Source organism: Pygocentrus nattereri, chromosome 1, assembly GCF_015220715.1.
Source record: "Pygocentrus nattereri isolate fPygNat1 chromosome 1, fPygNat1.pri, whole genome shotgun sequence".
NCBI lineage: Eukaryota > Metazoa > Chordata > Actinopteri > Characiformes > Serrasalmidae > Pygocentrus > Pygocentrus nattereri.
This window is the reverse complement of record NC_051211.1, coordinates 11162014-11187651: the sequence shown is the minus strand read 5'-3', so window position 1 is coordinate 11187651 and position 25638 is coordinate 11162014. Positions and strand designations below refer to the sequence as shown.

General features: G+C 41.7%; 1 protein-coding gene across 2 annotated transcripts; it reads left to right on the top strand.

The window, feature by feature from the left end:
• The first annotated feature begins 4221 nt into the window (after nucleotides 1–4221).
• dnmt1 (DNA (cytosine-5-)-methyltransferase 1) lies at nucleotides 4222–19584 on the top strand. 2 transcript variants are annotated; one of them, XM_017701526.2, is made up of 35 exons: nucleotides 4222–4434; nucleotides 5579–5621; nucleotides 5749–5856; nucleotides 5953–6196; nucleotides 6303–6375; nucleotides 6591–6675; nucleotides 6813–6853; nucleotides 6995–7049; nucleotides 7178–7261; nucleotides 7405–7514; nucleotides 7607–7725; nucleotides 7811–7903; nucleotides 7993–8144; nucleotides 8246–8433; nucleotides 8966–8980; nucleotides 9567–9750; nucleotides 11827–11924; nucleotides 12857–13007; nucleotides 13195–13310; nucleotides 13615–13813; nucleotides 14399–14532; nucleotides 14659–14838; nucleotides 15040–15264; nucleotides 15431–15623; nucleotides 16382–16472; nucleotides 16550–16681; nucleotides 16773–17055; nucleotides 17165–17306; nucleotides 17382–17548; nucleotides 17662–17839; nucleotides 18161–18356; nucleotides 18505–18668; nucleotides 18832–18948; nucleotides 19087–19177; nucleotides 19267–19584. In XM_017701526.2, exons 1-35 carry the CDS (start codon nucleotides 4388–4390, stop codon nucleotides 19302–19304), a joined length of 4536 nt encoding a protein of 1511 aa, XP_017557015.2. In that variant the 5' UTR covers nucleotides 4222–4387; the 3' UTR covers nucleotides 19305–19584. The 2 variants fall into 2 exon arrangements, with proteins under 2 accessions (XP_017557015.2, XP_017557016.2); XM_017701527.2 differs by lacking the exon at nucleotides 8966–8980 and having other exon boundaries at nucleotides 4223–4434.
• The last annotated feature ends 6054 nt before the right edge of the window (nucleotides 19585–25638 follow it).

Below are 25638 nucleotides of genomic sequence, written 5' to 3'. Positions count from 1 at the left end.
GGAATATACAGTTTGAAGCACTTTAAAGTCAATTCTATACTTAATTGGTAGCCAATTCAGTGACTTGAGTGTTGGAGTAACGTGCTTTTAGCTCTCATAAGCATTCTCACAGCTGCACATTGAATATGCTGAAGCTGGTGGTCTTGGGAAGGCCAGCCAAACAACCACAGCATTAGTCCAGTCTGCTGGAGATTAATGCATTCATTGGTTTTTCTGGCTCTTGTTGTGACATGAAATTTTGAAACCTTGACATGTCCGTGAGATGGTAAAAGGCTGTTATGTAGACATGTGATCTTAACCCTTTTACTGCATTTTGTTGCCATATGGCAACAATTACTTTGTTTTGAAGCAGCACAGCCACAATGAAGACTAAAGCCATCACTACATATGTTGAAAGCGTCCCATCCTATGCTGTTGCAACCATCTGCATGGGATTTTCTGATTTAAAGATAAGGCAAAGCCCTCCTCTGATGATGTCAGTACAGTACAACCACTTCAAGGTTGATTTTTGGCTCTTTTGAAATGTTTAGCTGGTGAATACAAAGGAAAACGGATGGCTAACACAATGCTACGAAGCTAAATATCCCATTTCCACCATATAACTTCATTAAGAGTCTTCAAATCATCATTGACAACAGAAAGAATGGATAACTCAAACAACAGAAATGGCTTGTCAGATGTGGAGGAGAGCTAGACTAAGAACTAATGTTAGCATACTTCACTTTTCTCCGCTTGAAGGGATAAATGTGTCAATATATTACATTTTGTGCTCAATAAAGGCAAAAGCTCTGCTTTCTTTATGATTTAGTTCCACAGCCGAGGTAAGAGTTATGCTAAAGCTGGCTTAGTTGTTTTTATCAGCCTATTAAAGTAGTCAGGCTAGCAGTCAGGATTGGTGGACGCAACAGGGATTCCCAACGGCTGTATGACATGCTTGAAAAATGCATGCTGGGTGTTGTAGTGAGACAGCATTGATGAATGAAAGCATCAAAACAATTAAATATAAAAAGATATGATTAAACTGACAAATTTCTGAAATAATTCAAATGAGATGCTGAAGATAATCAGCATGAAGCTGTTAGAAAAATGTTTTCCGAATGATAAACTGTCTAACACCAAGACAGAAGTTATAATAAATTAATATTCAAAGTACCCTATATTTGAAAAGTGATCAAAAGTGATAACTTCTCAAAAAACCTCAAAAAACCTGGTTATCTAACATGTTTTCTGGTGTGTCATTTATAACATTTACATCTACTTTGTGTAACTTATTACTATTTATAAAATAACAATAATTAATAATGTGAGCAGTGATAGACGTTGGCTGTGTAAGTACAGTTCTGATGAATTTGTACTGAGAATTTTCACTCAGTGCTTTTTCTCATAGGCCCATCAGGCATGGCTGTGAGTGAAGGAATGTATTTCTTATTCAGTTCCATTTTAGTATCTATGATTTAGTTCTTTGCTCTTTATTGGCATTAAAGGTCATTCAGTCGAGCTGCTTTACTGTTGCTGACGCCTCTCAGTGTCTAGATTCTAGAGAAAAATAGAGCCCAACTTCAACAAATAAACTTCAACTACAGAAGAGGGAGTAAATAAAAGACCTTGTTAGAAAAAAACCATCCAGACCAATGGACAGTGTAGAAAAGAGGTGAAGAAGAGGGTGCAGGCAGGATGGAGTGGGTGGAGACGGATGTCAGGGCTGATGTGTGACAGAAGGATAGCAGCAAGAGTGAAGGGGAAGGTTTACAGACAGCAGTGTGTCCTGCTATGATGTATGGTTTGGAGACTGTGGCTCTGTCTAAAAGACAGGAGGCTGAGCTGGAGGTGGCGGAGATGAAGATGCTGAGATTTTCGTTGGGAGTGACAAGGCTGGCAGATCAGAGGGACAGTGAAGGTGGAGCAGTTTGGAGATAAAGCCAGAGAGGCCAGGTTGAGATGGTTTAGACATGTGTTGAGGAGGAATAGTGGATATATTGGTGAAAGAATGTTGGAGATGGAGCTGCCGGGCAGAAGGAGAAGAGGTAGACCTCAGAGAAGGTTTATGGATGTAGTGAAGGTGGACATAGAGATGGTTGGTGTGAAAGTAGAGGAGGCAGATGATCCGCTGTGGCGACCCCTAAAGGGAGCAGCCGAAAGAAGAAGAAAAGTTAGAAAACATTTTTTACACTACTCACAAAGAGTTAGGGATATTTGGCTTTCAGGTGAAATTTATGGAAAATGTAAAAAGTTCACAGTACAGTGATATTATATCATGAAAGTAGGGCATTTAAGTAGAAGCATGCAATGGTGATTTCCTCATCTCAGACAATTTATTGAAACAAAAGCCAACAAAAGTGGTGGGTATACCCCAATACAAAATCTCAATGTCTCAGTAATTTGTCATGTGCCCTTGAGCATCAATTACAGCTTGACAACCGACGTCTCATGCTGTTCACAAGTCAACTCATTGTCTGCTGAGGCATGGCGTCCCACTCTTCTTGAAGGGCGGCCCTCAGGTCATTGAGGTTCTGGGGTACAGAGTTACGAGCCTCTACATGGCGAATCAGCTGATCCCATAGGTTTCCATGGGATTCAGGTCTGGAGAAAGTGCAGGCCACTCTATTTGAGGTACCCCAGTCTCCAGCAGCTGTTCCCTAATGATGCGGCCTCAATGAGCTGGAGCATTGTCATCCATGAAGATGAAATTAGGCCTGTGTTGTTCATGCAGAGGCACAATGACTAGATTAATGATGTTATTCAGTAGTATGGGCCACTGGGTCACTGTACCATTCACAAAGTGTAGGGCAGTTCTGTATTGACTAGACACACCTGCCCACACTGAAACACCACCACCACCTTGCTGTTAAGCTCCTTGTTAGAGAACAGCAAGTTGTGCAAAAAGTGCATTCAAAAGTTTAGAGAAGGTCACATTAAGTTCACCTGTAAAGTTTAGAGTGCATTTTAGGCTCATCCTGAAATTTCACCTGAAAGCCAAATAACTATTTTGAGTGTGTGTATATATACATATATATATACATATATATACACATATATATATATATATATATATATATATATACACACACACACACACACACACAAGAACAAGATGACTAAGACTGAAGTTAAAAAAATACATACATAAACAGCAGCAAACAACAATGATAATAATAATTATAATAATAATAATAATAATAGCAATACATTCACACACACACACACGTTCTAAGCTGCTTCTCCTTCTGGCTCGCGGGGGGTGCTGGAGCCCATCTCAGCTGTCATCGGGCGGAAGGCAGGTTGCACCCTGGACAGGTCACCAGTCCATTGCAGGGCAATAATAATAATAATAATAATAATAATAATAATAATAATGTGATTAAAATATTAAAAGGAAAAATTAAAGTTTGAATGCTCGTGGTCCAATGACATGTTTGTAAGTGAAAATAAGTTACACATCCTCCGCAGAGAACACACTTCAGCACATTTTAATGCACTACTGTTTACAGCATACTGGGGAGAAAAACACAGAATGTAGCCTGTGAAAAAGCTCTGGTATACTTTACTGTTTTGCATGAGTGTGTGTCATATACTAACTGACGTTCATAGCCAGGTTGATGCTGCAATGAGTGATTATCTATAATAATAATAATAATAATAATAATAGTATTTGGGCGAGTTAACCAGTTCTCGGCTGGTAAAATAATAGAAATAACCCGCTGTTTCGGAGGAAAACCTCGCATCTCCAAAACGGTCATTTACAGGGAAAAAAATACTTCAGATGTAACGCAAGTCAGTGGAACCAGTTTTCCCAAGTCGTTTTGGGCCCATTTCTTTTGGCCCATTTATCATGAAATTAACACACCATCTACAGGGCAGCAGGCATTTTCAAATTATGTCGAAAACTAAAAACGACAAAAATGGAGATACTAGGTTTTGCTCCGACAGCAGCGACTGCAGGTGTGCCTTGTGAACCTGTGTGGGCTGCAGATCTCCCGCCTTTATCCTGTATCGAAATGGCCGAGTCCATTATGATGAAAGGGGAGATTAAATTTAAACGATTTAACAAGTGAATAACAAGAGGTTTCATTATTATTATAATTATTTTCCAGATATTCGTGTTTCTCGTCAAGTTTTCGTGCGTCTTTAAATGAACATTTAATGTGAATGTACCCGTCTGTGAACGTGAAGGGGCTCCGTAGGTCGTGGTACAGTCCGAGTTGCCCGCCTTTCGCGAAAAGGGGCCCGCGCGCGTTCACAGCTGCTGAGGGAAATCTTGAAGCCTCTTGCGGCGAAAATCTGCTGCTGGAGCCGTCGGGCTTTTTAAACCTTATCGCTTTTAACTGCGGGCTTTTTTTTGTTCTTATACTCTTACTTGCTCTTTTATCCGCTCTTATTCTCACTTGAAATGCCTACCAGAACCTCATTGTCTTTGCCAGAGGATGTAAAGGAACGGTACGGTGGTCTTACTTGGTCTTCGAGTAGGTTTGTGTGGGGAAATGGTTGCTAAGCTAGCGCCGATGGTAAAACCGATGCGAGTCGCGTTAGGTGTCTGTGTTGTGTCTTAAATCACACGCTAGTAGTTGTCTGTAAACAGGCCGTCTCATGTGTGCGCTTAGCTAAGATAGCGGTGTGGCTCTCTCGCAGGGTGCTGCAGCCAAATTGCAGCCTGTGCTAAAGCAGCTAAGCTAGTTAGCTGACTAGCGAGCTGCTCCGTTGTTTTGGTCTCGCTTGTTCGCCCGCTGTCATCAAGCAGCCTGAATTTGGCGCCAAATAATGGCTGCTACTGATGCCGCCCTGCGTGTGTCAGCTCATTCAGAGATGATCCTCAATGAAGCTTGTTTAACTACAGGATGTGCGGTTTCTAGCTAGCTCACAAATCGTAATTTTATCGTTTGTTCTCTTTCATCTTAAATGGGGCCGATTTTTCAAAATCTCTGTAAAGCTGAGTCGGTGAGATGTAAACAGTCATTCGGAGTGGTTTGCTGTGAACCGGTTCACTGAAGAGAAGCTTATAGATTCTGATATTTAACGTACAGTGCTGATGTTGGGAACCAGGGCTCACAATGTCTGTAACACACACACACAGCCACATTTATTTACTACCTAAAACCTACACGTGTCTGAGTTTTTATATTGAGTGTTGATGAGTGTGTTGATGACGTGTGCCTCTCCACCATGAATAGCATTTAAAAACAATGTTTTTTTAGGTCAATCTTCTCTCAAAACTGTTGCACCACGCAGTTCCTAACTTCCATCTAGCTGTTAAGTTTTATAATGTAGCTTTTAGAGGCACTAAACTCTTCAGACGTCTGGTGCCTAACACATCTGCATCGCAGAATTTGGAAAATGGGTGGGATTCCCCTTTAAGGCGTGTATTGCTAGATATGCAAGTTGTCATTCCTGCTAATGCCATCATCATAAATGCCAATTGAATCTGTCCTGGAAGCAAAATCGTGTCTTCTCCTTGCTGGTAGCTGTTTAGCTAGATGTTTATGACTGCTGTTAGCAGTTGAGCAATAGATTAAGTTCGAGGTTGTGGTTCTTAGCAATATGAATGAATGGAGTTTTGATACTGTGTTACTGTTTGATCTCGCAGACTTCAGGTGCTGGAAACAGGTGGCGAGAGTTTGTCAGAAGAGGTAATTAAAGTTCAGTGCGTTAAGCTTAAATATTTTAACATTTGTGTTGTCACTTAAGGATGTAACATCTTTCTATGGCCCAGCAACTTCCTCCTTACTTTAATGCTACATGTGTCTTCTCTTCTAGGAATGTGTGAAGGAAAAGCTCAGGTTACTGCAGGACTTCCTGCAGGCTGATACTCAGGACCAGCTCAGAAGCCTTGAAGCCAAGCTGAAGAACTCTGAACTTTCCTCTGTAAGTGCTGTTCTTTCAGTTGTAGGGGTTTTGATCTTTGAGTATTTCATTAATTTATTTTTTGGACCTGTTCCTTACCTCCGCTGTTGACTTAAGGAGGTGTACACATCAGAGGTTAAGGCCATGCTGAAGAAAGCTCTGGGTTTGGGCAAAGATGGTCAAAGTGACAGTGCAGAGCAGAATGGGCATTCAAACGGCATCTCTGAAAATGGATCTCATGAGGGTAATGGAGAAAAGGAAGGAGCCATGGAAACTCAGGAGGAAGGGGATACCATCAAGTCCCCCAGCGCCACAAAGGGCAGGAGTGGCCGACGCAGCAAAGCAGACTCCGAGCCCAAAAGTAAGCAATGAAGAGTAGTTTTACTTTTGGAGCTTAAGCATGTGTTTCAGCATGCTGTTTCACTTAAATTGGATGTAACGTGGTGTTCTCCTTATCGACCCAACAGAATCTCCTGCCAGTTCCAGGGTCACACGGAACTCTGGGAAACAGCCCACCATCCTGTCAATGTTCTCACGAGTGTAAGAACATGTTCACTCCTTTCAGAGTTGTATGCATTTGTTTGGTTTGGGTGATGACAAGGTAGTCATTTAAAAAAAAAAAAAAAAGAACTGAAATGGCTGCCATTCTCAGTTCTGCTTTATATGTATTGTTAAAGTGTGTTTTGACACTTTGAAGTTTGTGTTCAGTGGGTTTATGCGAAGTGATCTTGGATCTGTCACCCTTTGTTCTATAGGCCCAAGCGCAAGTCTGATGAAGTGAACGGAGAGACCACAAATGGAGGTGCAGAAAATAAAACTGAGGAGGCTGATGTTGAAGAGGCAAGTACACATGCACTCAACTGTTGTCTTGTATGTTGATACCTGTTCTATAAATTGGAAATGCAAGATGATGTAGCCTACCTGTTTATTAATTTTAAAAAATTTTGTATTTATTTATTTTTGCACAAACTCTCAAGATCCGTGAAGAAAAACGTCTTAAAACGGAGTCAGATGAGAAGTGAGTTGTCAGTTCTTAATTCTAATCTGTGAATGTCATATTAGATCTTTCATGTTGCATTCTCTAATATGCAAGGCACTCTTTGTACTACATTTATACTTTATTACATTTATGCAAAGTGTCTGTTTTGTTGTTTGTCAGACTGGACACTGAAAGCACAAACACTGACAAGACCAAGCCTGTGAGCACAGCCAAGGTGATGCTTTTTCTTTTTCTGTCTTTCTTTTTAGTTTTGAACATGGCACATCCTGTCTTTATCGGTTGTTTTTTGGTAAATTTCACTTGCTTAAGGGTTCAATACCCCCCCCCCCCCTGCTATTTCAGACACCTCCTCCGAAGTGTCCTGACTGCAGACAGTATCTGGATGACTCTGACCTGAAGTTTTTCCAGGGAGATCCTGATGATGCGGTAATGTGGAAACTTTCTTTTTCTTTCCCCACTTTCAGTATGGTACAAGTGGTTTTTTTTATTTAGAGGAATTACTGAAGCTGTTTCCTTTCATTTAAAGGTCTACTTTTTGATTTTATCAAATTGTATTTTCTTCTTGGTAGCTCGATGAGCCAGAGATGTTGACTGATGAGCGTCTTTCCTTGTTTGACTCAAATGAAGATGGATTTGAAAGCTATGAAGACCTGCCGCAGCACAAGATAACAAACTTCAGGTTGGAGATGGAGACTTGCCCAGAATTCTCTTTACCCTCTTTCTTTGCTGTGACCTGTCACTTATTTTGTTTTTCTTCCTGTATCTGGTCAGTGTGTATGACAAGCGAGGCCACTTGTGTCCTTTTGACTCCGGGCTCATTGAAAAGAATGTAGAATTATACTTCAGCTGTGCTGTTAAGCCCATCTATGATGACAACCCTTGCATGGATGGTATGTTCAGAGCTTCCTGAAATAAAGTGCACCATTTATATCAAATCTAGACAAAGCCCTAAAAACAAGCTCTTGTAATTTCTAGGTGGTGTCCCTGCTAAAAAGCTTGGACCAATCAATGCCTGGTGGATCACTGGTTTTGATGGTGGAGAGAAAGCTCTGATTGGCTTCACCACAGGTAGCACTCATTGTAATTATATATCGATAGTCATGTTTAGATCGGTTTTGCCTTTGATACTGACTGCGTCTGACTCATGCTGTCCGCAGCTTTTGCTGACTACATCCTTATGGAGCCGAGTGAGGAATACTCACCCATCTTTGCCCTGATGCAAGAGAAGATCTACATGAGCAAGATTGTGGTGGAGTTTCTTCAGAAGAATCCTGATGTTACATATGAGGATTTACTTAACAAAATTGAGGTAAATGCATTAACAGTTAAATTTGAGGTTACCCCAGATTATGGAAATGGTGTATAGATGTGTTTTATTCTGTATAAATGTTGGACCTTGCCTGTTTTCAGACTACAGTGCCTCCTGCTGGTCTGAATTTCAATCGTTTTACTGAGGACACACTGCTGCGCCATGCTCAGTTTGTGGTGGAGCAGGTGGAGAGCTATGACGAGGCTGGAGATTCGGACGAGCAGCCCATCATCGTTACTCCATGCATGAGAGACCTGATCAAACTGGCTGGAGTAACACTAGGCAAGAGGTAGGTGTGGTGACCTGTAGTGACTTTGTAGGATGTTTCACTGTTATAATGGATATAGCACTTGACTTCAGTTGGTGCCATGAACTCTCAGCTGCTGGCTCTGGTACAGCTGGAAGGGACCACCAAAGACCATAGTGGCTATTAAAGTTGGGTAGATGTTCTTGTATCTTGACGCCAGTAAAACCGTTCAGGTGTTCTTTACTAGTCTAGTAGTAAATCTATGATCCCATCTATGAAGGAAGACCATTTGGCCACTCAAGACCCCATGTTTGGAAGATTCCTGCTTCGTTTAATGAGTGAACACCTGCATCCAGAAAAGTTGCAGCAATCCCTTACTTTTTGGCCATGTAGGCCCTCTGATATGAGAAGTTGTTGTTAAAAATGTTGGTTTGACTCCTTAGTGTTAATGCGTTCTCTTTGGGCTCATGCCTATTGAATTATGGTTTGGTGAGTTACTGTTAAACCAATTTTGCTCGTGTTGCTGCTTGTGCCATGTTCATGTCTAATACTCCTCTGGCGTTCCCCAATGCAGCATGCTGTTGTACTGGTAGGTAACTCCTGATTTGCGTCACTGGAGTGCTTGTGGTATTCATTGTGTTTCTTGACTGACACCTAACTGCAGTGGGCTCTGTTGATGCCAGGCTTCATCAGTGGCTGTTGGGGATGGGTGATGTAGACCGTGGCCCTTACTGTACCTGTAATTGTGGGTGGGGTGGAAATTTACTCTGCAGTACAGTCTTAGACTACAAATAGTCTGAGCCTTGTTGTCCAGTGTTGGTGCTTGAGCTATTGTAAACATGGAATAGAGTGCCTTCTTTTGACTGTACACTGCCAGTCTTGGGAAGGAGGCGGGGGAGGTGGGTGCAGATAATTGAAATGGCCATTTTTTTTTTCCTAGCCTGTCTCCGTTCACGGTTTCACAACTGGGCTTCAGAATCGCATGGCAACAAAGGCATTTGTAAAATATAGCCTACGTCACCCTGCCCTGAAGAGTTCTGCATTCATTTACTCTCCTTTAGTTCCATAACGATCAGCTGCATGGTTTCATCTCGGCTTGACTGGTAGTGATTTCTTCATCTTGTCGTTCTGATGCGTTTGTTTCATGTGTGGGTTTTTCCCTTCCCTGATTACAGGAGAGCAGCCAGAAGACAGGCCATTCGTCATCCTACAAAGATTGAGAAGGACCTCAAGGGCCCAACTAAGGCTACCACTACTAAGCTGGTGTACCAGATCTTTGACACCTTTTTCTCAGATCAGATTGATCAGAATAATAAAGAGGGAGGTGGAGTCAAAAGACAGCGTTGTGGGGTCTGTGAGGTAAGCTTCCCTTTTAAGAATGTGTTGCTCTACTTGAATTAGTTTCTTGATTCCTTGTTAAACTCCTTTATGTGTATCCCTAGGGATGGACTGACTTTTTTAAAAAAATTTGATACCTGATCCTTTAAGTATTGGCCAATACTGTGTAACCTAACTACACTTTAAGTCTTGATATTTTGTACAATTGCTCTTTTTAAAATATCTTATTCTGCTAAAATTTGTGCTCATCACAAAAAAATTGGCCTGACCTGCTGGCATTTACTTGGCCTACTTTGTATAAGAGGAGACCCTATTTTTTTTTTTTTTTTATTTACTTTAAAAGTAGTGTTTACTATTAAATGATTAGTAATAAGGACCATATAACCGCAAAGCATTTTTATTGTGCAAATAACATAATTGAATGGAGAGAATCTGATGTGTACACAAGCACAAAGCAGCTTCTCTGACATGAAAAGGTGTTGTTTCACATTGGAGTTTCTCAAGTGATTTTGTGTCCTGCATTCATCCTGTACACTCCTGCTTGCTTATCCAGCTGAGGTCTGACATGTAAGTATTAACATTGTGTAATATGTAAATCTTACACTGACATGCCAAAAGCCATGGGACAGGAACTGGTATCGTGTAGGACCCACTCTGGCCTGGCAAAGTGCAGCAACTCGACGTGGCATCGATTCCACAAGTGGATGGAAGCCATTCCATTTAAATAGCCACCCACAGATACTCGCCCCATAAATACTTTATTGGGCTCATGTTGGGCCACATCATTTAATGGAACTTTCCAGAATTCTCCTAAAACCCATTGGCACAGTGCATTATCCTGCTGGAATATCCCATCATTGTGGGGGTACATGAAGTCCATGAAGGGCTGCAAATGGTCTCCAATCAGTGAAACCTAGCGGTCAGTGATTGGTTTTAGGTGCAGCAATGGACTCAATCCATGCCCTGAGAACACACCCGTATGGAACCACCACCAGCCTGCACAATACCTTTTGTTGGCAACTGGGATCCGTGGGTTCTGCACCACACACAAGCTTTACAATCAGCCCAGTACAATTGGTACCGTGACTCATCGGATGGCACCACCTCACATGGCCAGGTGGGGTATGTGTCTGGTGTTGTGGTATTAACAGAGGCACTGAATGTGGATGTGATCTCTGCTGTTTGCACGGACAACTGTAGCCCGATGAAGACGGTCAGTCATTAAGCACCTCTGGGAGGCCATGGCACTGTCTGCTGTGGGTGGTAATGCCTTCTATGACTTATTCCTGGTACACATGATTTGTGGATTGAGGAATGTTAAATGCTTGCACATCACTCAGGTACCCAATATTATGCCTCGTTCACACACTGGTAATTCAAGTCACCCTGCCATGTGCGCACTGGCCAGTGTTCAGCCTTGCTCACAAGATAACCCCTCACAATTTATACAGATGTGGGTGTTCCAAGCCATGCCAGGTAATACCACTTCATAATCAGTTTACATACTACTTTCCCATGATTTTTATTACATCATTGTCCATATGGTCTCTAGCAGTGTTTTTCAGTGTTCATGAGAGAACCCACTGTTGCTTAAAGCTGACTGATGGAGGTGCCATGTGGGAGTGGCCAATGGATACGCTAATCAGCTGCTATGTTAAAGGCTTTATTAAGGATAAAGACTTTCATTACCCTCAAGGGCAATGGTGGTTCTCTTTAATGTTCACTCCCTCAATTACAACCTGGACTAGCATTAACTTGGACTGTAATTGACTGTGTAGTGGGAAGCTGAGTGGTTACTGAAGGAAGCCTTGCTGCTCAGGTGAGGGGTTCCTGTTAGCATGTTCACACTGTACATTCTCTTGCCTATTTATACTGGTCCAACTTTATACTGGGCACAGTTCCAACCAGTATAACGCCCACTGTCATGGTCTTCCCAGAAAATACTGGCAGAAGCTTTTTCCATGCGCATGTTTGCCGCTGCTTATCAGCACACACTACTCCATCTATGGGAGCAATGAAATGGCTGAATATGCTGAAATTGTTAGTAAACTCATTTATAGCACTGTAATGACAATGTGGCTTTGTGTGTGTCACCAGGTGTGCCAAGCTCCAGACTGTGGCAAGTGCTCTGCCTGTAAAGACATGATCAAATTTGGAGGCAGTGGCCGCAGTAAGCAGGCTTGTCAAAAGAGGAGGTATACTCAGTTTTAGTTCCGCTAAACTGAAACATAGGGAGCCTATTTAAAAAGATGGGAAATGGTTAACGATAGCGGAGATTGTTGGTGTGATTATTCTTAGGTTTTTTTGTATACATATTTTTTTTTTTTTTTTAAATGGCCATTATGTTTTATTGTGACCATTACACAGCCGTATAACAGCCCTTAACCAAGACTTCAGGGTATTTCTGTCTTTTCAAACAATGTAGCTTCTTGGTGAAACGTAAATTCAAGAATTTAATTCTTATTTTATTTTTATTTATTTTTTTTTGCTCCGCTAGGCCCTTTAGGAGCAGTTTCTATTGTGCTAGAACTCAATGTTCTAATCTCGTTTTTAGCAGTCAGCATGCTTGGTGTGTGAATAATGATAATGAACACCAGACTTTGTTGTGTAAGGGTGGATAGGTGTTTTTCTCTCCCACTTTCCTTCCCTTATGTTATTAAGTAATCCGTTTGAAAGTATGACGTATAGGAATACAATTTTGATTGTGAGGATTTTTACTTTTAATTTGACAAACACCAAATAACAGAACTAACCTCCATTTCAGTCCTGGTTTTAACGAGCCTTCATCTACTTGGACAAAATTCTCTCTGGGGAATCCCCAGCACCGTTTTAAGGGCTGTTGTTACTTCTAGCTAAAGTGAAGGGATTTAGATGAGCCCTCATAGGGGAGAGGGATCAAGCTCCAGTGTCGACTTCAGCAGCAGAACTCATTTTTCTGCTTAACATTTTAACACCAAGATTCAATTTGCTGGGCTTCAAGTTAAAGTAGTCAACCAGTTATGCATAAGTGCTATTATATCACCACTTTTCTTTGCTAGCTGGCTCATTGGCTTACAACCCTATCAAGAATAAAAATAAAGGCGCCAAGCCACAACAAGGCTAAGTGGGCTTCTTGTATTTTACGCAGATGTCCCAACATGGCTGTGAAAGAGGCAGAGGATGATGAGAATATGGATGAGGAAGATGTTTTGCCACTTCTTAAAGACACAAAGAAGGTGTCTCAAGCAAAGAAGAAGCAGACCAAGAATAAGATCACATGGGTGGGAGAGCCCATTAAGGTGTGTATGTACTTTACAAAAAGATCTGTTCCAGCTACTGTGGTTCATGGAAAAAAAAAAAAATAATGCAAATGTATTTAGATGTTTTATCTACAAGCATGTTTGCCCCATGTTCATTGGATTGGTCAGTGCTAGCATTTATTAGCACTGGCATTCCTTTTAATATTGGCTTCTTTCCACCTTTCAGACTGAAGGAAGAAGAGATTATTATATGAAGGTCCGTGTAGAGAATGAGGTGTTGGAAGTTGGAGACTTTGTCTCTGTCAGCCCAGATGATCCCTCCCATCCGCTCTACCTTGCCAGGTAACTTTCAGATTATGCTTTTAAAATTCCTCCTGTGTGTGTGATTTTAATGTTGGCATCAATTCCTTCTGGGGAAAAAGTTCATGGTTAATGTAGGTTTCATGAAATTTGACACAACTTTAGCTGTTTCATCCCAAAGAATAAATTCAATGAACTTTAATGAAATTTATAAAATAATAATTTATACGTTTTGTAGGCTTTTTTCGGGGGAGGGATGCCCCCCAAATGTGACTGTCCTTATTACCATGTCCGTATTACCCTCTTGTTGCACCCCCCCACCCTCACACAATTATTTGGTGTTCAGGATCACAGCTTTGTGGGAGGAGGATGAGAAGATGTTTCACGCACACTGGTTCTGGCGTGGTACGGACACAGTTCTGGGCGAGTCCTCTGACCCACTGGAGCTCTTCCTTGTAGATGAATGCGAGGATATGCAGCTGAGCTTTGTGCATGGCAAAGTCAATGTCCTTTACAAGGCTCCCTCAGAAAACTGGTTCATGGAGGTGCGATTCCTTTTACCCTATGTCTTTTTATTACTTGCTCAAAGTTTCCTGTGGTTAAATCTGATTGGTAAAACAAAAAAAAAAATAAAATAAGCATGCACATGTTTCACCAATGATTTATCAGCTTTGTCTTTGCTGTATCTGTACAGTCAAACTCTCATCTGGTTGCAGTGTGTAAATTTAAGTAAACACCATGTTTTGTATTAACAAAAGTATTCTGTAATACCAGTAGCACTAATTTGTGCATGACAGTTCAGTGCAAAAGTTGTTCTTATTTTACATCTACATTGGTGCAGTCAATAGAGGGATGAAGTACTAAATGTACTGCTCCCATGCTCCACCCCAGCATGGGCATTGGCTCTTCGGCCACTACATAATGCTGATGCATTATTTGTAGTGAAGCTGATTATTTGTGCTCTTGTCTCAACATTTTAAGAAGGTACAATGAATCAAACGGAGTGGTTTGTACATCATTAAAGGCAGTCAAATTTGTGCTTTTTGCAGCTTTCATTTCTGTAGGTCAGTTTAACTGTTTCTCTAGGGCTTTGTGTCGTTCTGTTCACTACATAGGTTTTATCTTCTCAGGGTGGCATGGATGATGACATTAAGGTCATTGAGGATGATGGTAAAAGCTTCTTTTATCAGCTGTGGTACGATGGTGAATTTGCTCGGTTTGAAACACCACCCAAAGTGATGCCAGATGAAGATTGCAAGTACAAGTGAGTTTAGTGTTGTATTATACCTTTTGTCTAGAACTACATTCTGTGACTGATGAACTAATTTTAATGAATAAAATTGCAGAGGTAAAGGAGACCTTTTCTTACATTGACAAATTTTGTGTGCAGGTTTTGTGCCAGCTGCACCAGGAATAAGGAGAAACAGGAGCAGGAAACGCCTTGTGTATTTGATCCTCTGGAGGATGAGGAGAGTGACTCTAAAGTGTTCTATTCTCTGGCCTGCCTGAAGGGAGAGCAGTACAGGGTGGGGAGTAGTGTTTACCTCTTACCTGAGGCTTTCAGTTTTGGGTAAGCATTGTACCAAGTAAACATTGGGAGTGTTGGGGGTGGTTAATTGTCAGAGCAATACATGCTATAGTTATTTAAACAGTAGTAGTTAAAGTCAGACCCTGATGCACATTTCTTCAACTGCCTGCCAACATTTAATTGCTTTTCATATTTCTAGTCAAAATCTTAATTTGTGTGTTTTTGTCCTTTCATTTATACCAGTGTAAAGGCAGCAAGTCCGGTGAAGCGTCCTCACCGGAAGGAAGATGTAGATGAGGATCTGTATCCTGAATACTACAGGAAGTCCTCAGACTACATCAAGGGTTCCAACCTGGATGCTCCAGAGCCTTTCCGCGTTGGCCGTATTAAGGAGATCTTCTGCAACAAGCGCAGCAATGGCAAACCAGACACCTCAGAGATCAAACTGCGCATTTACAAATTCTACAGGCAAGTTGCTAATAAGTAAAAGCTGCTTGTCAGTGGACTGGTTAGTACAGCTTCTCAAGCTTTTACTAATTATTGCAGTATTACTATCTGAATCTCATAAGTTGGTGGTTTTTATTCAGAAGGTCTTCCACATTGTTGTGGGTATTAAGTTTATCATTTTTTCCAGACCTGAGAATACGCACAAAGGACCAAAGGCAGGCTACCACACAGATATAAACCGACTTTACTGGAGTGATGAGGAGGTAACTGTGAGCATGGCAGATGTGCTTGGCAGATGTCGAGTGGAGTATGGAGAGGACCTGGTGGAGAGCGTGCAGGAGTATTCCAGTGGTGGACCTGATAGATTCTACTTCCTAGAGGTAAGACCTGCTCAGAAAAAATGAACTTTGGTAAGGATTGTACAGCCCCAATTCCAATGAAGTTGGGCTGTTGTGTAAAACAAATTTAAAAAAAAAAATTTTCAACCTATATTCAAATGAATACATTACAAAGACTATTTAATGTTCAAATGGATAAACTGTTTTTTTGCAAATATTTACTCATTTTGAATTTGATGCCTGCAACAGCATGTTGCTCCAAAACCTGTATGTACCCTTATTAGTCCCACAACGGGGAAATTTCACCCATCTATTTAACCCATCCGTGAAGTGAACCACCACATACACACTAGTGAACGCCCACACACACTAAGGGGCAGTGAGCACACTTGCCCAGAGCGGTGGGCAGCCCAATCCGCAGCACCCGGGGAGCAGTTGGGGGTTAGGTGTCTTGCTCGAGGACACCTCAGTCATGTGCTGTCGGCTCTGGGGATCGAACTGGCGACCTTCCGGTCACGAGGCTGGATCCCTCACCTCCAGCCCACGGCTAACTTCTTTGGAACATGTTGCAGGCATAAAGTTCAAAATGAGTGAATATTTGCAAAAAACAAAGTTTATCCGTTTGAACATTAAATATTTTGTCTTTGTAGTGTATTCAATTGAATATATAATTTGAAAAGGATTTGCAAATCGTGGTTTTTTGGTTTTTTTTTTTTTTTTGTTTGTTTTACACAACGTCCCGACTTCATTGGAATTGGGTTGTATTTGCATAAAGATATGAACACTTGTCTTTGCATCAGGCCTACAATGCCAAATCCAAAAGCTTTGAGGACCCACCAAACCATGCTCGTTCTGTTGTGAACAAAGGCAAAGGAAAAGGCAAGGGAAAAGGTAAAGACTTTATTGTTTTATTGAATTGTTTATCAGATTTTATGCAAAGGTGCTTAACATTGTAGTGTCTTTCGCAGGTAAAGGAAAAGGGAAGGCTTCCTCACAGGACACGCAGGAGCAAGAGGCCCAGGAGCTCAAGGTTCCCAAGCTGCACACACTTGATGTGTTCTCAGGCTGTGGTGGTCTATCTGAAGGCTTCCACCAAGCAGGTAGGGGATGATTTTTCAAACAAGGCTACTGCATTTTCTAATCCTGACCAACCACCTTCCTTTTAAAAATTAACTGAATTTTACCTTCTAGGCATCTCTGAGACCAACTGGGCAATTGAGATGTGGGATCCTGCTGCGCAGGCTTTCAGGCTGAATAACCCTGGCACCACAGTGTTCACAGAGGACTGCAATGTGCTGCTCAAGCTGGTAATGTCTGGAGAGAAGACCAACTCCCTTGGCCAGAAGCTCCCACAGAAGGGTGATGTGGAGATGCTGTGTGGAGGGCCACCGTGCCAAGGTTTCAGTGGAATGAACCGCTTCAACTCACGTACTTATTCCAAGTTTAAGAACTCCCTGGTTGTCTCTTATCTGAGGTGAGCACAGGACTCCTGGGTCATGTACTTGCAGTATGATGTAATGGTTGTCTGCAACTTGAGCAGGTAGTGTGGGCACATTTTATATGAAAATATTTTTTCTTTTCAGTTACTGTGACTACTACAGGCCAAAGTTCTTCCTGCTGGAAAACGTCAGGAACTTTGTGTCCTTCAAGCGCTCTATGGTCTTAAAACTCACTCTACGCTGCCTGGTCCGCATGGGCTACCAGTGCACATTTGGTGTACTCCAGGTATGTTTCTCAGCTACTTATTTCTCTCTTAATATATGTTTGTGTCCATGGCATTAACCCTTGCTTCTCATGTAGGCAGGGCAGTACGGAGTGGCCCAAACACGACGCAGGGCAATTATCCTGGCTGCTGCTCCGGGTGAGAAGCTCCCTCGCTACCCCGAACCACTGCATGTGTTTGCTCCACGAGCATGCTCCCTCAACGTTGTGGTGGATGACAAGAAATATGTCACCAACGTCACACGGTAACTGAGCACGAACTAACCTCAGTAGATCTAGACTTGGTATACTACTTTCTCTTTGCTTCTGTGGATGTTGTATTTTAGTTTGCGAGCTAAAGTATATTTTCATCCCTTAGAGGAAATGGTGGTATCTACCGCACCATTACAGTGCGGGACACTATGTCTGACCTCCCAGAGATCCGTAATGGAGCATCTGCTTTGGAGATCTCCTACAATGGCGAGCCACAGTCCTGGTTCCAGAGGCATATCCGTGGTGCACAATACCAGCCCATTCTCAGGGATCATATCTGCAAGGTTAGATTCGCTGAAGCTTTGTTGCCATTATGACACCTGTAATATTGCACCACATCAAATGCTGCTAACCTCCATGTAGACTCCTGGTTGGGAGTCTGGTGCTGAAAGGTTTATTTTCAGTCTATCTTTAAGGACCAGATTGGGTCCCCTTGGTCTAGAATAAAAGTTTAAGGATTTGAAGTTTAAATGAGGTTACTTGGCCTGAACATTTAAGATGGTGTGCTGAAGGCTTCTTGTACAGAAATTTAGTCAGTGTCCAAGATGCTAAACTGAAGCTATTCATTTAGCTTTTAAAACTTCCATCTTGAATTTCTCTTTCAGGACATGAGTGCCTTGGTGGCAGCCCGTATGCGTCACATTCCTCTGGCCCCAGGCTCGGACTGGAGAGACCTGCCCAATATTGAGGTGCGGCTGCCAGATGGGATCAACACGAAGAAGCTTCGCTACACGCACTCCGACAAAAAGAATGGACGCAGTGGCACTGGCGCGTTGAGGGGAGTATGTGCCTGTGCTGGAGGTGAGTTTGGTTAAATGTTGAGTTTTCAGCTGATCTTTTTAGAGCTCTTTATTTTGTGCGGTAACAGATCTAGTAGGCCTCATTGAACTCTTCTCATTCAGACTGAATTGCATTGCTAACCTTGGACCTTTTCATTCTGTCACATTAGGCAAGCCTTGTGATCCTGCGGACAGGCAGTTCAATACTCTGATCCCATGGTGTCTGCCTCACACGGGTAACCGCCACAACCACTGGGCTGGGCTATATGGTAGGCTGGAGTGGGATGGCTTCTTCAGCACCACTGTTACCAATCCTGAGCCTATGGGCAAGCAGGTACAACCGAACACATTTGGCACTTGCACCTTTGCTACTATTGTTGTGTATTAGTGTGGTAGTCGGTTGGATGTGTCCATTTTATGTAGCCTACATATAGAACATATTGTGTTTATACAATTGATGGAGCAGCATTGTAGAAATAAATCATGTCTTCTACCAGGGACGTGTGCTACACCCAGAGCAGCATCGTGTGGTCAGCGTTAGGGAATGCGCTCGCTCACAGGGCTTCCCAGATACATACCGCTTCTTTGGCAACATCTTGGACAAACACAGACAGGTATAAATTATGCGTCAATAAGCTAAAGTTGTGGGTGGGTGGGGGTTTTGTTTTTTTTTTTGTGGCTCTGTTTAAAAACTGAGAACCCAGCTAGTCTGCTGATTTTGCCTGATACACCAGCTTGTCTGCTTTTGCTAGGTTGGGAATGCAGTGCCTCCACCCCTTGCTAAAGCCATTGGACTTGAAATCAAGAAATGTGTCCATGAGAAGATGAGGGACAATTCAACAGGTGAGGCCTTACACTAATGATGGTACTGAAGTCCCCTATGGATTTGGGGGTATGGAAGAACATGAATTCCACTTTGTTTTTTCTTCCAGAGCCTGTGAAACAGGAGAAGATGGACGTGTGTGACTAGAGCTACTCATCAGCATACTGAATTCTCACCTGACCTCTCATACTCTTCTCACCTCAGCCTATTCAGCCCATTCCATTAACTCAAGCTGTTGTCGAGCCTGGCCATTCATGTGGGATCTCTATGGACGGTTTGTGCAGTGCCATTTCAAGTGATGTTTTATCAATTTCTAAATGTGATTTTTAACCATGTATTTGCAATCTCCACTCTGAGACAGTGGAATAAATTCTATGTAGTTTTTATATGTTGTAATATTTCAAATAAAGCTCTTATGGATGTGAAACTTTTTGCAGATGTTTAATATTCCTGGGGTAGCTGGTGATATCGTTCCATGGCTTCAGGTAGTGGGTTGCTAATTATGCTTCACAAAGTATGCACACTGAACTCCGACATGGGGTAAGCCCAGTGGGTCCAAAGAGGCGCTATAGCAGAGCGTAAGACTTTAGGGGCAATGTGTGTGCACAAATCTGTTGTCAAAAGAATCCTAAGAAATGGAGTTTAATTCTGCAAAAAATGTTTCGAAAAAAGTTCCGCAACTTAAGTCATCAGATGCCAGTCAAATACAGGGGTGGTACTTGCATTGTAACAATCATACACCTCACACATTTGATCAATTGTTACAAAACTTCCAATATTTCTTCTAGCAGTCATGTATTGATTGGTTTAAATCCACATTCTTCAACCCCAATTCCAATGAAGTAGGGATGTTGTGTAAAAAACAATACAATGATTTGCAAATCCTTTTCAACCTATATTCAATTGAATACACTACAAAGACAAGATATTTAATGTTCAAGCGGATAAACTTTTTGCAAATATTCTCATTTTGAATTTGATGCCTGCAACATGTTCCAAAGAAGTTGGGACAGGGGCAACAAAAGACTGGGAAAGTTGAGGAATGCTCAAAAAACACCTGTTTGGAACATTCCACAGGTGAACAGGTTAATTGGAAACAGATGAGTGTCATGATTGGGTATAAAGGGAGCATCACTGAAAGGCTCAGTCATTCACAAGCAAGGTTGGGGTGAGGTTCACCACTTTGTGAACAACTGTGTGAGCAAATGGTCCAACAGTTTAAGAACATTTCTCGATGTGCAATTATAAGGAATTTAGGGATTTCATATCTACAGTCCATAATATCAAAAGATTCAGAGAATCTGGAGAAATCTCTGCAAGTAAGCAGAAAACCAACATTGGACGCCCATGACCTTCGATCCCTCAGGCGGCACTGCATTAAAAACCGACATCATTCTGTAACATGGGCTCAGGAACACTTTAGAAAACCATTGTCAGTGAACACGGTTCATCGCTCCATCTACAAGTGCAAGTTAAAACTCTGCCATGCAAAGCGAAAGCCATATATCAACAACTCCCAGAAACACTGCCGGCTTCTCTGGGCCTGAGCTCATATGAGATGGACTGACGCAAAGTGGAAAAGTGTCCTGTGGTCTGACGAGTCCACATTTCAAACTGTTTTTGGAAATCATGGACGTCGTGTCCAAAGAGGAAAAGGACTGTCTGGATTGTTATCAGTGCAAAGTTCAAAAGCCAGCATCTCAGATGGTGTGGGGGTGTGTTAGTGCCCATGGCATGGGTAACTTGCACATCTGTGAAGGCACCATTAATGCTGAAAGGTACATACAGGTTTTGGAGCAACATATGCTGCCATCCAAGCAGCGTCTTTTTCTGGGACGTCCTGCTCATTTCAGCAAGACAATGCCAAGCCACATTCTGCACGTGTTACAACAGCGTGGCTTCGTAGTAAAAGAGTGCGGGTACTAGACTGGCCTGCCTGCAGTCCAGACCTGTCTCCCATTGAAAATGTGTGGCACATTATGAAGCGCAAAATACGACAACGGAGACCCCGGACTGTTGAACAACTGAAGTTGTACATCAAGCAAGAATGGGAAAGAATTCCACCTACAAAGCTTCAACTATTAGTGTCCTCAGTTCCCAAACGCTTATTGAGTGTTGTTAAAAGGAAAGGATTGTAGAATGTGGATTTAAACCAATCAATACATGACTCTGCTAGAAGAAATGTTGGAAGTTTTGTAACAATTGCTCTGTTGATCATCGGTTTTTGGTTTTTATTTGTTTTACACAACGTCCCAACTTCATTGGAATTGGGGTTGTACTACTGTGCGATGTCCCGGGTCATGTTTTGTGGTGCTGACAGCATTTTGAGAAAGTTTGTCCACTAATGGTAAATCAGCATTCTGCAGGAATTTTGACAGGCTTAAATTATCCAGTGTCTCTGCCTTTTGGAGTTTGAGACAGCCACAAGTTTTAAGACACAAACACACACACAGACCAAATTTGCTTCAGACATGTAGAATAATACTCTGAAACATGTTAAACATGGTCCAAGTCTGCCTCCATGGACTGGAGGCAGTCCAGTCCATGGATTTAAGAATTCATGAAAATTTAGAAATTGACACTTATCTAAATGTAAATAGGCTATCAGCTATTCTGATCATCAGTTTTTACTTCAGCAGTACATAGAAAGGGGAAATCATAGCCCTGTTGTCTTGAAACTTATTTCTTATTTGCTTATTGCAACAAATTGAGTCAGCCTGAAAAGATTGATGGACGTGGATCCACAATTGCAATTTTGGGGCCTACTTCCAAAGTAATGCTTGGACCCCAAATATTGCCATTTGCTTCGATGTTATTTGTGAATTACTCCCCTGTGTGAATTTGATTGCATGGTGCCTGTGTTTTTTCCTTTTTGGGTTTCCCTTCCCACATAGTTACTCAGCATTTTGCATTCAGTATTAACTTTTTACCTGCCAGTATTACTGACACCTAGTTGGACTGTAGCCCATGAGTGTCTGATGTTAACCAGAGAGGTCTAATTTGCTGTTGTACAGCTTGCTAAAGATGTTGGGGAAATTATGTTTTTCTGACTAGAAGACATTGTGCTGATAACTTTTAGATATTACCCTCGTGTAGTGTGCATCTGCTTTGTTGGGATAAAGACCTGCAGCTACACCAGCCTTTTGTGGAGAAGATTAAACGAGCCTGCTCTAATGCACAGGTTTCCAGCCCTTGTCATAAAGCACCCCTTGTCCTGTATGTCTCTGTGTTCTCCTTGCCCACTTCATCTCAGTAAGGACTCATAGTTGAATCAGGTTTGTTGAGAGCAGGGAAACACCAAAATGTGCAGGGCAGTAGATGCTCCAGGACCAGGGTTGGGGACCACTGCTATAACCCTTCATCACTGGTGAGTCTGACCAGAGCTATTCTTAGCTGGACACTTTATGAATGTCTTAGTTCAGGGGTGTCAAACTCAATCACTAAGGGGGCAATATTAAAACATCTGAACAGATCTGTTGGCCAGAGGAAGAAAGGCTTTATTTAATTTTTAATTAATGTTTTTTTGACCCGGTTTTGCCACTGTTCATTCAAAATACGCAAAAACTTAAGCAGTACAACATGAGCACTTGCAGTAGACCTTAAAATATTACACAAATATTTGAAATATTCAAAATTCAAGGGTTCCCAGGAGTTTTCAAACCTACCTGTTTGCTTATATTGGCATCCTTCTTTGCTGCAGGTTCATTATTACTTGGGCTCAATGTCTGAGCTACTGAGATGACATTAGCTATTTCTGTTGGCTGAACTGCAGCTGCAACACAGGTAGTGTCTGGAGTGATATGACTGGTGTAGAATTGTGTAGAATTGAGTTGTAACCAGATGAAGTTTATGAGGAGCCTGGCCACTTCCTATTTCCTATATTAAAAACATGACTGCAAAACAGCAGAGGGCGCCCACGAGCAACTCAATGAATGGGGTTTAAATGGAGCTCAATGGCTAAAAACGCAATGTTAAAATAGTTTCTAATCACTTGCCCAGAACTTTAATTTTAGGAAGCAGAAGAATGTATTTCTCTAAAAAAGCAAAGAAAACTTACTCACTGACATCATGAACATACATGAGGCGCTGTTTTAAAACTCCTGTAACTCGAGTTCTAATGCATTAAAGCATAAAACAGCAGTGTTTAAATGTTGTATGCTGTTCAGTGCTCAGGAATGGATTCTTTTATGCTCTTATTTGCTCAAATGATCCATGTTAGCCCATTAATTTTGGACTTGAGAAACCCTGAAGACATTACAGCGAGGCAGTTCTCCTCTCTACAAGTTCTCTGGTGTAACCCTGTCCCATAGATAGAGATGGGTAATCCAGGTCCAAGAAGTAAAAACCCTCGCCAGGATTTTGTTCCAACTGCTTTACTTCTCTAATTTGCTCAAATCAGCAGCAAAGGTTTTCAGGCAGATGGAACGAAATCCAGGGGAGGGTTTTACTTCATGGAGCTGGATTAGATCGCTGTTGGGGTAAGAGAGTCGGAGTGCGCTGTACGTTGCAGTACATGCTGGGGACTGTAGTGCAATGCACTGTGAAACAGGCTAATATGAATAAAAAACTTAAATACTTTTGCGGGCCTGATCTGACCCGCCTTGTGTTTCACACATGGGTCTCAGCTGAATAGTGGCCCACTCCCAAACTAGCAACAATTCATACCAGCACCATACACACACACACACACACACACACACACACACACACACACACACACACTACCATGTCAGTGTCACTGTTATGCTGACATTGAGCTACAGTGTAAAACACAAGTAAATTTTAATAATAACCCACATACGTACAACAGTAGTCCTGTGGTCAGAATCTGACCAATGATGAAAGGGCTGAGGGGGCTGAAAAGCTGCACCTGCCAAGAGTCTATAATAATAGTGGACTTCAGTGGCCAGTGAGTAGAGCCCCAAGATAAGTGTTTCTGATAAAGCGAATGAAGAACATAATTTAGAAATCCCCAAAATGACTTCTGAACACTAGGTGTCGCCATCCTGTGAAACTGACCTCCCCTAAAACTGCATCTTCATCAAGCTTTAGATGTTTTTTAAAAGACAGGAAGGAAAATATAACATAAAACTGGACCTTGCTCGTTTGGGAATCAGCCTGTTTAACGACCTTAAATACAGTGGACACATCTGTCAGGAAGTCTATCCTGAGCTGTGCTGTAAAGGGTGTGGTCTAGATAAATAGCAACTTTGCCAGTGATTAAAGGGAAATTCCACCAATTTTTCAAAGTTTCTGAATAATCCAGTCATTGAGACGAAACTCATTGTGTTTTGATATCAAATGCTTCGTTTTAGAGAAATGTACAGACTCTGGTTTCTTCACAGTGGTTGCCATGGTACCAGGTGTAGCAGCGACTCTATCACAAATATAGCCATTTTATTTACTATGCAAGACTACCAGTGAACCTACACATCATCCAGGTTTTTATGTGTAACATTAATGGTAGTGATAAATCATAAAACTAGACTCTTAAATTCCAGTTAGACAATCACTGCAATGGCACTTCATGTCCACTTATTTATCTCTGCTACTGTACTGAATCAGCACCTCTACTGTATCACCCCTACATGTCACTTTATACATTACCAGTATTTAGATGTACATCTTCTACCTCGCACTCATGCTGCTGTTTCATGTTGCTGTAATTTGCACCTTACTATTTATTGTTTACTGTTACTTTTGGGAGTTTACCTGGGACCTCGAGTGCACTATTTCGTTCCACATGTACCAAATATGATGCGAATGAAAAAGCCTTATCTATAAAAAATTGTGAACTAATGTCTCAGGCGGCATATTCATAACCCTTTCATTTAAGAAGACACCTGGTTCCTATCACCACCACTGTAAGCAATTCCAACTCTAAGTTTCTCTAGAACGGACCTACTGACAATTCAGGATCCAAAAGTCTGGAAATGAACAAAAATGTAAAACCTTTTGAAAATTTTAAATGAGCTACGGCCAAAAGAAAAAGAAGATAATAAAAAAATTAAAAAACTAGATCACCATTCAAAATGTACCTGTTTTTGAGTCTTACTCATTCTGTTGAAGCTCATGTTCAGACTCTCAGGTGGATGTGATCTAATCAGAGGTTTTTACGCAAACTTTAATGCCAGCACCCTTACAGAGTGCAGCGTCATTGAAAGCTAGAAGCTTGGGATTTTACTTTACATTCGAATTCGTATGCCTATAATTTTCATTACATTTTTGTATAAAACATGAATAGAATGAAAAGTGGCTAGCATTGGCTAACTACACTATGGCATGCATCTGTTTTCTTTACTTATCAGGCGTCGGGCAGACAGTGGTGGTTCCCCAAACCGATTCAGTGGCAGTTCCTCTAACAGTAAGTGACCAAAGTATGTGGTAATCAAGTGCATTGGTTAATATTGTGATATGGTGTTTTCCACTATGCATGGCAAAATGAGGAAAGCAACAACTAAATAAAAACGAAGCACATAGG